The 13,058-nt window shown below is 43.4% G+C and overlaps 1 protein-coding gene across 1 annotated transcript in view; it reads left to right on the top strand.

The window, feature by feature from the left end:
- LOC143925259 (uromodulin-like) overlaps positions 1–13,058 on the top strand; it is a 172,170-nt gene that overhangs the window by 51,130 nt on the left and 107,982 nt on the right. The window contains exons 8-10 of the mRNA XM_077449850.1: positions 2,962–3,058; positions 3,486–3,506; positions 6,777–6,797. Of these exons, the coding sequence (XP_077305976.1) occupies positions 2,962–3,058; positions 3,486–3,506; positions 6,777–6,797 (139 nt within the window). The remainder of the gene's footprint in view (positions 1–2,961; positions 3,059–3,485; positions 3,507–6,776; positions 6,798–13,058) is intronic.

Here is a 13,058-nt window from a genome sequence, read left to right as displayed (position 1 = left end):
CGGTGGCCATCTATGCCCTCCCTAATGGACCCGTTAGGGTTATATCGTTTAACATTCTGGAGGGCGGTGCAATTACACCACTTCTTACACTCCATTCCTAATCCCCCAGCCTTCACTAGTCCCCCAACAAGATTTGAGATATTATGTAGGAGTGAAAGTCCCTTGGCTCATAGCCTCTCCCAGATTTATGCTCTCTTGAATAAGCCAGAGGACCACCTCCACCTGTCTTGTTTAGCAAGATGGGAGAGAGATCTTGGGTGTGTTTTCTCCCCAATACAGAAACAACGTATTATCACTTTGACCTTTAAAACCTTGTTGTGTACTAAGATACAAGAGATGAACTTTAAAATCCTCACTAGGTGGTACTTAACTCCGTCGAAAATACGTAAATGCTTTCCATCTGCTTCAGACAGGTGCTGGAGATGTGGCGAAAATGAGGGCACGTTGCTCCACATTTTTTGGTCATGCCCTAGATTGTTGGATTTCTGGAAGGAAATCCGCCGTATAACCCAAATGTTTACAGATTTCTCCATTCCAGAAGAGGCTGTTTTTTTTTTTCTACATCATTCCCAGATTCCCATTAAGCAGTATAAAAAATCTATTACGCGACATCTATTGAATGCAGCGAAGTCCTGCATCCCCCTTTACTGGAAACAGAGTTCCCCTCCCTCTATTGCACAGTGGATCAGGAAAATAGAGGATATAAAGAAAATGGAAGATCTGATCCAGACAGCTCAGAATAAACAAGAAACTTTCAAACAGACATGGGATCCTTGGAATGTTTTCTTACTCTTGCTGGAAGGACGTAGCCTTCAGGTGTCTTAAGGATTGGTAGTCCTTTTGGTCAGGTCTATGCGCTATCACTTGCCATTGCGCCCTGTTCGGCTCTGCCAAGTTCCACTTTGCCGCATGGGACTCTAAGAGTGCGGCAGGAGGAACACAAGTAAAAGCAGTTACTCTGTTTTTAGTACACGTTTCGATCTAGTGTACTTATACCCCCTTTTTTTTTTTTTATATTTTTATCCCTGTAGAAAAGAGTGAAAATGGGAGAGATGGTTCCCCCCCACCCCCGGAGAGGGGTTGGGCTAGGGGGGTTCGGTACTAGGGAGACCCTGGATCTTGGCTTTGTTTTTTTTTTGTTTTTTTTTCCTTACTTTTTCCTTTTTTCTGGATATTTCTTGAAGGGGGAAAACCTGATGGGTATCTTCTGTATAGTCTGGATAAGACTTATGTATTTGTCTGATGTTCTGTATCTACCTGCTTGTATTGTACCCTGGGGACTGTCTTCCCTTGTTTGGAGTTTAATAAAATTATATTTCCAAAAAAAAGAAACTAGTGGCTAGCACCAGCCAGGTTTGAGGCAGGCTTTCCCCCACCCCCCAGCACTTGCTGCCATGTAGCCTCAGGTGGGCAACCATGATGGTCTGAAACTGGAATGGAAGAATGGCATTGGTTCCCCTACTGACCAAGGGGGAAGATTACTGAGGATCTGTCTGGTATCAGTCAATATTCAGCATACCAAAGGAGGGATTTGAACTCGAAACCTGACATTAAACACATCTAGCGCTCTACCCACTGTGCCATCAGTAGGTTAAATCATTCACCTCTACCGCATTGTAAATATTGTACGATATATTATCACATGACCATCACACCTATATGAGCATGTTGGGCATCTTATTCCAAAACCATGAACATTAATATGGCATTTCCCCTCCTCCCTGTTGTGGCTACAACAATCTTCACACGTCTGGGAAGAGCTTCCACGAGATTTTGGAGGGTGTCTGGGAATTTGTACACGGGGGGACAGTCATCATAGTGGAACAGAAAAGGGTCTTCACCAAACTGTTACCACAAGGTCGGAAGAGCACACTTGTCTAGAGAGTCTTTGTATTATGGAGTATGATATAAAACATTGTCTTCTTAAAGTGATTGTAAACTCTTACAACTAACTTTGACCTACAGGTAAGCCTAGATTAAGGCTTACCTGTAGGTCCAAGAAATATCTCCTAAACCTACACGGTTTAGGAGATATTTGCCGAAAGACAGGCACCGCTGTCTACGGCGCATGCGCCGTAGACAGCGGCGTGCAGGCGCACTGAGTGCGGCACCGTCAACGACAAACATGCCGCGCGTGTCGGCTCCCGTGCGCATGCGCGGGAGTGACGTCATCGCGGCTTCGCTGAATGACAGCGGCGGAGCAGCGAGACCCCACCAAGAAGATGGATGCTAAGACCACAATTAAAAAATAAAAGAAAATAGACGAAACGTTAAATATGACATAGGACTTCCTGAAATTCCCCTACGGATATGGTACCAATGTAACTATAGAGAGTACACATTCACTTTATCTGAATACATCATACCCGAGCGTGGGGAAATCACAGGCCCTCATATGTACATGATGATTTTGCTCAACATGTTTCGCAACATAGTTGCTTCTTCAGGAGCTTAAAGTGTCTGTTTGAATAAGATTATATTATATAATTAGAAACTAGTGGCTAGCACAAGCTAGCACTCCGGACTACAGGGGACAGCGGTGACTTTGCTGGCTCCTGTGTCAGGTAAGTGACACATAATGGGCTACTATGCGATACGATGCAATGCGATGCATAGTAGTCCATTATGCTTTACCTTTGCAGGGAATGAAAGAGGAAGTAAACTCATCAGGGTTTACTTCCTCTTTAAAACAGAAGACATTTATACAAGCTCACTTCCATCACAAAACCCCAAAAAACAAGGTCAGTTTGTGGTGCAATATAAACCAATCACGATTTGCATGACTCCACCCACATATATGGCTATATAGTGTACAATATTTTCCAATTATTTTCTACATATGTGAAAGAGATAACGTATAAAATCTGAGTCCCATTTAGTCCGCTCATACATTAGCTCTGTTAACATCTTATATGGATGAACCCATGTAACCTCTCTTTTAATGGCCTTGTTTGTTTCTAGGATTGCTCCAGAGCAGGGAGTCCCAGCGATGGAATTGGACTCCCTAAGAGTGTTGATTCCTCCGGTCTCATAACAGTAGGACCAATTAGGAGATCAGGTAAATGTGCGATTGGATACTTTACGAGTGTTAAGGTTTAAAGTGTAGGGATGGGCTAAGAGTTAAGTCTAGGAAAGGGACATGTGAATGATAATTATTAGGGATGGGTAAAGTTGGGGGTCCATGAGGGCCTACAGCAGAGGTCTCAAAGTGGTGGCTCTCCAGCTGTTGGAAAACTACAAGTCCCATGAGGCATTGCAAGACTGATAGTTAAGAGCAAGACTCCCAAAGGCAATGGCATGATGGGATTTGTAGTTTCGCAACATCTGGAGGGCCACCAGTTTGAGACCCCCTGGCCTACAGTGATTATCCCAAATACCCAACCCTCAGATTTCATTCATCCAAAGTAGACATGCAAGTAACAATGTAGAATGTCATCATGTCTGATAATATGCATTTATTTCATATAATTTATTCTATTTTCCAGATCCGATTCCCACCACTCCTCGTAAGTATTTATTTTTTTTTATTCTATCAGATCACAATGGTGGAAGTCCTGTGGATTGTTTTATACTTGTACAATATAATGTGATGATCAGATCATTGATTGGTTGCTCTTGTTGTACATTATATATGGTGATGAGTAATTCATCCAACATTCCGTACATGTTTGTCCTGTTTTTGTCCCTCAATACACATCTAGAGAAGTTTCCTAAAGGGAGTATTCTAGAGGAAAGTGTGTTCTATACCTGTATGAAGACTCACATACTTTGCAGAGACCTCATGAACCCCCAAACCCCCCAACCCCCAGTTGCTATAAAAGGCCAGTGTCTACAAGACCCGGGAGCTGAACACTTGGACCAACTCTTCCCTGCTCCTGCCAATGAATGTGCCCTTCAGCGATTATAATGTAAGAGTCAGGAAGGAACATCCCTGAGCTCTGAACCCCGGGCACGTGTCATCATCAGGGGGGCTTGTCTGTATATGAGCAGATATGTTTTTGCCCCAATTGTCTGAATCATAAATCATGAGAAAGAACATATAAGAAAAAAGCGCAGCGCCGGAAAAATAAATATAATTGTGATATTTACAAACACAAAAGTGATGCCACTGCAAAATAAAAATAAAAGTTCAGAACCATAAAAGTGAATCAAATGTGTCCATAAATATTCAAAACCAAAAAGATGAACCCAACATGTCCATAAGCGTATGAAGGTCTAAATTTACCAAAAATAATGAGACTTATCATAGACCAGTGGAAGTCCCACTGTCAGAATACAATGGCACAGTGGGGAGGATCCCTCCATCCACCTCACTTGTGTGGATGGGAAGAATCTGTTCATTTTCTTCTTTTTTTTTCTTCGCCCACCAACTAATAAGAGAGCTAACTGTATATACTCACCTTTAGACTTATACCACCGACACAGGGGTATCTCTTCCTTCCAGTGACAACTCCAACATTTTTCCTCAATTTCCGCACTGTTACCCCAATATTTTACAGCAGGATAGAATGTCTGCTGCTATTAAACTCATATGTTGCATATGTTTTTATGAGACGTGCTGCACGTGTCGCTACAAACTCATACTCCACCTGGTTGGGGAGGTGCAGTTTGACATCTTTGCCCTGGGTAATAGATGAACTTGTCCCGGCACTGTCTGAAACATTCCCCTTGTGACAATGATTAAGGATGATTGCCAAACAGTTATGGTCCCACTCCTTAATGTCACAAATCCTAGGGTCCTTCTGCAGGCTCTGGAGGATGAGAGAGCCCATGCTCTGCAAATTACTTGCAGTAACGCACGGAACTATATGGCGTTAAACTTGCAGGAACGCACACAGAACTATATGGCGTTAAACTTGCAGGAACGCACAGAACTATATGGCGTTAAACTTGCAGGAACGCACAGAACTATATGGCGTTAAACTTCCAGGAACGCACACAGAACGATATGGCGTTAAACTTGCAGGAACACACAGAACTATATGGCGTTAAACTTGCAGGAACGCACAGAACTATATGGCGTTAAACTTGCAGGAACGCACACAGAACTATATGGCGTTAAACTTGCAGGAACACACAGAACTATATGGTGTTAAACTTGCAGGAACGCACAGAACTATATGGCGTTAAACTTGCAGGAACGCACAGAACTATATGGCGTTAAACTTGCAGGAACGCACAGAACTATATGGCGTTAAACTTGCAGGAACGCACAGAACTATATGGCATTAAATAGAATCAGAATAGACCACTATAGCGCACTAACTAACTGTCTAATAGCACTGAACAGAGCCCTGTTCTATCTCTCTCCACACCGCTATCACACTACAAATAGCTGCTATGGAAAGAATACTTTTATAGTGTGGGGCAGGATTAAAAGCAATGAGCCATGATTGGATACAGTCCTCATGACAGTGTCCAATCATGGTTCTGAGAGTGCTCTGTGCTCTGATTGGGCGAAGCTTTCATTGCTTCAATGCACTGTGTGGCGGCACAGTGCATTGTGGTCGCTTAGTGAGCCGAACAAACGGGCGAACGGCCCTATAATTCGATTGTTCGGAGAACGCCCGAACAGCCAATGTTCAGCCCGTACTCATGCTCGATCCAAACTGTTCGCCCACCCTTACTCCTCTGCACTTCAAAGTATTCAAATTGTCAAAATTGGCATTTTCTAATACCTTGGATTTTTTTTTTAATCGGTACTGTTGGCAGCTGAGTGAACTGAAAGTAACGTCGCTTCCAGATTACTACATCGGAGACCCGATTGAAGCTGAATCCGACCTTGTTCAGGACTCCGGCTGGTCTCTCAGGTCTCCCAGTGGGACAGGAGTCCCAGGCGGAGTGGTGGAAGGCAGCGGGAGGGGTGGCACCCCCTCCCACTCCTTGTGATAATGGCTTAGGAACTATTTAGCTGCATAGGTTTTTATCACTTGAAAGTCGACTGTCAGCTCTAAAAAGTGGTAAGGGGGTGATGCATCACCCCGGTACAACCACTTCAAAAAAATGACGCGCTGGTACATCATTTTGTGGGAAGTGATTGAAGCATGAATAATAGCACAATGCTTGTTTGTGTAATATGGCCCTTTCTATCGCCTGATATACCTGGTTGATCCCCCCTGTAAACTGATCACATTTATCATGGCTGATGAGCCCTGACACCATGGTCAGATTACGTGCCTCCGTCATCCTCAGCTCTCCTCTGTCCTCCTCTCCCTCTCCCTCCCTGCCTAGTGACATTGCCAGTCTTCTTATCCTTTCCTTCCTGCTGCTATAATAACTATTTTATATTCATACAATCCCAAATGTTATATGACATTATGTGCCCCACTGTAGGTGCTGTATAAAAAAATGCTGATTAGTACCTTATTTCAGAGCACCTCCTGAAGCTCGCGTGACTGCTTGCTGCTCTCCTCCTCTCCTCCTGGCTGATGTCAGCGAAGGATTCTCAGCCCCTCCCACTGTAGCAATCAGCCTGGAAGAGGAGAGCAGCGAGCAGTCACGCGAGTGACGGGGGGTTCTCTAAAATGGTTAAAATATGTATATTTTTTATACAGCACATACACCGGGACACGTAATGTTATCTAACAGAGGCTATTGTATGATCATAACATATTGGCTTTACAACCACTTGGGGGACCATAAGGGCCTACAGTGATTATCACATTTACTTTGATCCCAAATTTCATTCATCCAATGTAGACATACAAGTAACAATGTAGAATGCCATCATGTCTGATAATCTGTATTAATTTCATATCATTTATTCTATTTTTCAGGTCCAATTCCCACCACTCCTAGTAAGTGTTTTATTCTTCTATCAGATCACAAGGGGAAGTCCTGTGGATTATTTTATACTTGTACAATATCATTGATTGGTTGCTCTTGTATATTATATATGGTGATGAGTAAACCATCCAACATTCCGTACACTTTGATCCTATTTTTGTCCCTCAATACACATCTAGAGAAGTTTCCTAAAAGGAATATTCTAGAGGAAAGTGTGTTCTATACCTATATGAAGACTCACATACCTTGCAGAGACCTCATGAAGCCCCCAACCCTAGGTTGCTATAAAAGGCCAGTATCTACAAGACCCTGGAGCTGAACACTTGTGCCAACTCTTCCCTGCCCTTGCCAATTGGTCAATGAATGTGCCCTTCAGAAATTATGAGGTAGGAAGGAACATCCCTGAGCTCTAAACAAGAGGCTCGTCTGAATTTGAGCAGATATGTGTGTAGCACTGACCCCCGAAGGAGCGGCTGGTTTTGTTGGGCTTACCGTTACCTTCTTGACCTCGTGTACGTCTAGGGGTTTCATGAGGTAGATGGCCCAAAGAACTGCTGAAATTGACACTGGATCCACTTTTAGTGTATTTATTTGACAACAAGTAGGCAGAACAGTCTCTCAATGAAGGGTAGAGGGTTGTGTAGGAAGTTCAGGTACTCTTGGAACCGCAAAAGATAGGAAGTCTCTCACTATAGAAATCCAGAGAATTGCCACTCACAAATGGACTCTCACAGCTACCGGATAGACCTCCTCTCCCTAGGCCTAGCAGCTGATAGAGTGTTTGAATAAAGCGAATCCTCTGCCACAGACTTGCATGTAGAACATTTGAAAAAAGTCTCTGCCACAGACTTGAATGTAACTGAAGGATTTAGACAAACTTAGAGAGCTATCATACGGTACCAGTATCTCATGAAACCCCCCCAACCCCCAGTTGCTATAAAAGACCAGTGTCTACAAGACCCTGGAGCTGAACACTTGGACCAACTCTTCCCTGCTTCTGCCAATGAATGTGCCCTTCAGCGATTATAATGTAAGAGTCAGGAAGGAACATCCCTGAGCTCTGAACCCCCGGGCACGTGTCATCATCGGGGGGGCTTGTCTGTATATGAGCAGATATGTTTTTGCCCCAATTGTCTGAATCATAAATCATGAGGAAGAACATATAAGAAAAAAGCGCAGCGCTGGAAAAATAAATATAATTGTGATATTTACAAACACAAAAGTGATGCCACTGCAAAATAAAAATAAAAGTTCAGAACCATAAAAGTGAATCAAATGTGTCCATAAATATTCAAAACCAAAAAGATGAACCAAACGTGTCCATAAGCGTATGATGGTCTAAATTTGCCCAAAATAATGAGACTTATCATAGACCAGTGGAAGTCCCACTGTCAGAATACAATGGCACAGTGGGGAGGATTCCTCCATCCACCTCACTTGTGTGGATGGGAAGAATCTGTTCATTTTTTCTTTTTTTTTCTTCACCCACCAACTAATAAGAGAGCTAACTGTATATACTCACCTTTAGACTTATACCCCCGACACAGGGGTAGCTTTTCCTTCCAGTGACAACTCCCACATACAAGCATTTTTCCTCAATTTCCTCACTGTTACCCCAATATTTTACAGCAGGATAGAATGTCTGCTGCTATTAAACTCATATGTTGCATATGTTTTTATGAGATGTGCTGCACGTGTCGCTACAAACTCATACTCCACCTGGTTGGGGAGGTGCAGTTTGACATCTTTGCCCTGGGTAATAGATGAACTTGTCCCGGGACTGTCTGAAACATTCCCCTTGTGACAATGATTAAGGATGATTGCCAAACAGTTATGGTCCCACTCCTTAATGTCACAAATCCTAGGGTCCTTCTGCAGGCTCTGGAGGATGAGAGAGCCCATGCTCTGCAAACTACTTGCAGTAACGCATGGAACTATATGGCGTTAAACTTGCAGGAACACACAGAACTATATGGCGTTAAACTTGCAGGAACGCACACAGAACTATATGGCGTTAAACTTCCAGGAACGCACACAGAACGATATGGCGTTAAACTTGCAGGAACACACAGAACTATATGGCGTTAAACTTCCAGGAACACACACAGAACTATATGGCGTTAAACTTGCAGGAACACACAGAACTATATGGCGTTAAACTTGCAGGAACGCACAGAACTATATGGCGGTAAACTTGCAGGAACGCACAGAACTATATGGCGTTAAACTTGCAGGAACGCACAGAACTATATGGCGTTAAACTTGCAGGAACGCACAGAACTATATGCCGTTAAACTTGCAGGAACGCACAGAACTATATGGCGTTAAACTTGCAGGAACACACAGAACTATATGGCGTTAAACTTGCAGGAACGCACAGAACTATATGGCGTTAAACTTGCAGGAACGCACAGAACTATATGGCGTTAAACTTGCAGGAACGCACAGAACTATATGGCGTTAAACTTGCAGGAACGCACAGAACTATATGGCGTTAAATAGAATCAGAATAGACCACTATAGCGCACTAACTAACTGTCTAATAGCACTGAACAGAGCCCTGTTCTATCTCTCTCCACGCCGCTATCACACTACAAATAGCTGCTATGGAAAGAATACTTTTATAGTGTGGGGCAGGATTAAAAGCAATGAGCCATGATTGGATACAGTCCTCATGACCGTGTCCAATCATGGTTCTGAGAGTGCTCTGTGCCCTGATTGGGCGAAGCTTTCATTGCTTCAATGCACTGTGTGGCGGCGCAGTGCATTGTGGTCGCTTAGTGAGCCGAACAAACGGGCGAACGACCCTATAATTCGATTGTTCGGAGAACGTCCGAACAGCCAATGTTCAGCCCGTACTCATGCTTGATCCAAACTGTTCGCCCACCCTTACTCCTCTGCACTTCAAAGTATTCAAATTGTCAAAATTGGCATTTTCTAATACCTTGGATTTTTTTTTAAATCGGTACTGTTGGCAGCTGAGTGAACTGAAAGTAACGTCGCTTCCAGATTACTACATCGGAGACCCGATTGAAGCTGAATCCGACCTTGTTCAGGACTCCGGCTGGTCTCTCGGGTCTCCCAGTGGGACAGGAGTCCCAGGCAGAGTGGTGGGAGGCGGTGGGAGGGGTGGCGCCCCCTCCCACTCCTTGTGATAATGGCTTAGCCACTATTTAGCTGCATCGGTTGTTATCACTTGAAAGTCAACTGTCAGCTCTAAAAAGTTGTAAGGGGGTGATGCATCACCCCGGTACAACCACTTCAACAAAAATGACGTGCTGGTACATCATTTTGTGGGAAGTGATTGAAGCATGAATAATAGCACAATGCTTGTTTGTGTAATATGGCCCTTTCTATCGCCTGATATACCTGGTTGATCCCCCCTGTAAACTGATCACATTTATCATGGCTGATGAGCCCTGACACCATGGTCAGTTTACGTGCCTCTGTCATCCTCAGCTCTCCTCTGTCCTCCTCTCCCCCTCCCTCCCTGCCTAGTGACATTGCCAGTCTTCTTTCCCTTTCCTTCCTGCTGCTATAATAACTATTTTATATTCATACAATCCCAAGTGTTAGATAGCATTATGTGCCCCACTGTATGTGCTGTATAAAAAAAAATGCTGATTAGTACCTTATTTCAGAGCACCTCCTGAAGCTCGCGTGACTGCTTGCTGCTCTCCTCCTCTCCTCCCGGCTGATGTCAGCGAAGGATTCTCAGCCCCTCCCACTGTAGCAATCAGCTTGGAAATCGGAGAGCAGTGAGCAATCAGGCGAGCGACAGGGGGTTCTCTAAAATGGTTAAAATCTGAATATTTTTTATACAGCACATACACCGGGACACGTAATGTTATCTAACAGAGGCTATTGTATGATCATAACATATTGGCTTTACAACCACTTGGGGACCATAAGGGCCTACAGTGATTATCACATTTACTTTGATCCCAAATTTCATTCATCCAAAGTAGACATACAAGTAACAATGTAGAATGCCATCATGTCTGATAATCTGTATTAATTTCATATCATTTATTCTATTTTTCAGGTCCAATTCCCACCACTCCTAGTAAGTGTTTTATTCTTCTATCAGATCACAAGGGGGGAAGTCCTGTGGATTATTTTATACTTGTACAATATCATTGATTGGTTGCTCTTGTACATTATATATGGTGATGAGTAAAGTACCCAACATTCCGTACACTTTGGTCCTATTTTTGTCCCTCAATACACATCTAGAGAAGTTTCCTAAAAGGAATATTCTAGAGGAAAGTGTGTTCTATACCTATTTGAAGACTCACATACTTTGCAGAGACCTCATGAAGCCCCCAACCCTAGGTTGCTATAAAAGGCCAGTATCTACAAGACCCTGGAGCTGAACACTTGGGCCAACTCTTCCCTGCCCTTGCCAATTGGTCAATGAATGTGCCCTTCAGAAATTATGAGGTAGGAAGGAACATCCCTGAGCTCTAAACAAAAGGCTCGTCTGAATTTGTGTGTAGCACTGACCCCCGAAGGAGCGGCTGGTTTTGTTGGGCTTACCGTTACCTTCTTGACCTTGTGTACATCTAGGGGTTTCATGAGGTAGATGGCCCAAAGAACTGCAGAAATTGACACTGGATCCACTTTTAGTGTATTTATTTGACAACAAGTAGACAGAACAGTCTCTCAATGAAGGGTGGAGGGTTGGGCAGGAAGTTCAGGTACTCTTGAAACCGCAAAAGATAGGAAGTCTCTCACTATAGAAATCCAGAGAATTGCCACTCACAAATGGAGTCTCACAGCTACCGGATAGACCTCCTCTCACTAGGCCTAGCAGCTGATAGAGTGTTTGAATAAAGCGAAGCCTCTGCCACAGACTTGCATGTAGAACATTTGAAAAAAGTCTCTGCCACAGACTTGAATGTAACTGAAGGATTTAGACAAACTTAGAGAGCTATCATACGGTACCAGTATCTCATGAAACCCCCCCCCAACCCCCAGTTGCTATAAAAGACCAGTGTCTACAAGACCCTGGAGCTGAACACTTGGACCAACTCTTCCCTGCTCCTGCCAATGAATGTGCCCTTCAGAGATTATAATGTAAGAGTCAGGAAGGAACATCCCTGAGCTCTGAACCCCCGGGCACGTGTCATCATCGGGGGGGCTTGTCTGTATATGAGCAGATATGTTTTTGCCCCAATTGTCTGAATCATAAATCATGAGGAAGAACATATAAGAAAAAAGCGCAGCGCTGGAAAAATAAATATAATTGTGATATTTACAAACACAAAAGTGATGCCACTGCAAAATAAAAATAAAAGTTCAGAACCATAAAAGTGAATCAAATGTGTCCATAAATATTCAAAACCAAAAAGATGAACCAAACTTGTCCATAAGCGTATGATGGTCTAAATTTGCCCAAAATAATGAGACTTATCACAGACCAGTGGAAGTCCCACTGTCAGAATACAATGGCACAGTGGGGAGGATTCCTCCATCCACCTCACTTGTGTGGATGGGAAGAATCTGTTCATTTTTTCTTTTTTTTTCTTCACCCACCAACTAATAAGAGAGCTAACTGTATATACTCACCTTTAGACTTATACCACCGACACAGGGGTAGCTTTTCCTTCCAGTGACAACTCCCACATATACAAGCATTTTTCCTCAATTTCCTCACTGTTACCCCAATATTTTACAGCAGGATAGAATGTCTGCTGCTATTAAACTCATATGTTGCATATGTTTTTATGAGATGTGCTGCACGTGTCGCTACAAACTCATACTCCACCTGGTTGGGGAGGTGCAGTTTGACATCTTTGCCCTGGGTAATAGATGAACTTGTCCCGGGACTGTCTGAAACATTCCCCTTGTGACAATGATTAAGGATGATTGCCAAACAGTTATGGTCCCACTCCTTAATGTCACAAATCCTAGGGTCCTTCTGCAGGCTCTGGAGGATGAGAGAGCCCATGCTCTGCAAATTACTTGCAGTAACGCATGGAACTATATGGTGTTAAACTTGCAGGAACACACAGAACTATATGGCGTTAAACTTGCAGGAACGCACAGAACTATATGGCGTTAAACTTCCAGGAACGCACACAGAACGATATGGCGTTAAACTTGCAGGAACACACAGAACTATATGGCGTTAAACTTGCAGGAACGCACAGAACTATATGGCGTTAAACTTCCAGGAACACACACAGAACTATATGGCGTTAAACTTGCAGGAACACACAGAACTATATGGTGTTAAACTTGCAGGAACGCACAGAACTATATGGCGG

The sequence above is a fragment of the Lithobates pipiens genome, unplaced genomic scaffold, assembly GCF_037356315.1.
Source record: "Lithobates pipiens isolate NorthernLeopardFrog02 unplaced genomic scaffold, aLitPip1_a1.2 Scaffold_22, whole genome shotgun sequence".
NCBI classification, from domain to species: Eukaryota; Metazoa; Chordata; class Amphibia; order Anura; family Ranidae; genus Lithobates; species Lithobates pipiens.
Note: the sequence above shows the minus strand (reverse complement) of the source record. Positions and strands in the feature narration are given on the sequence as shown.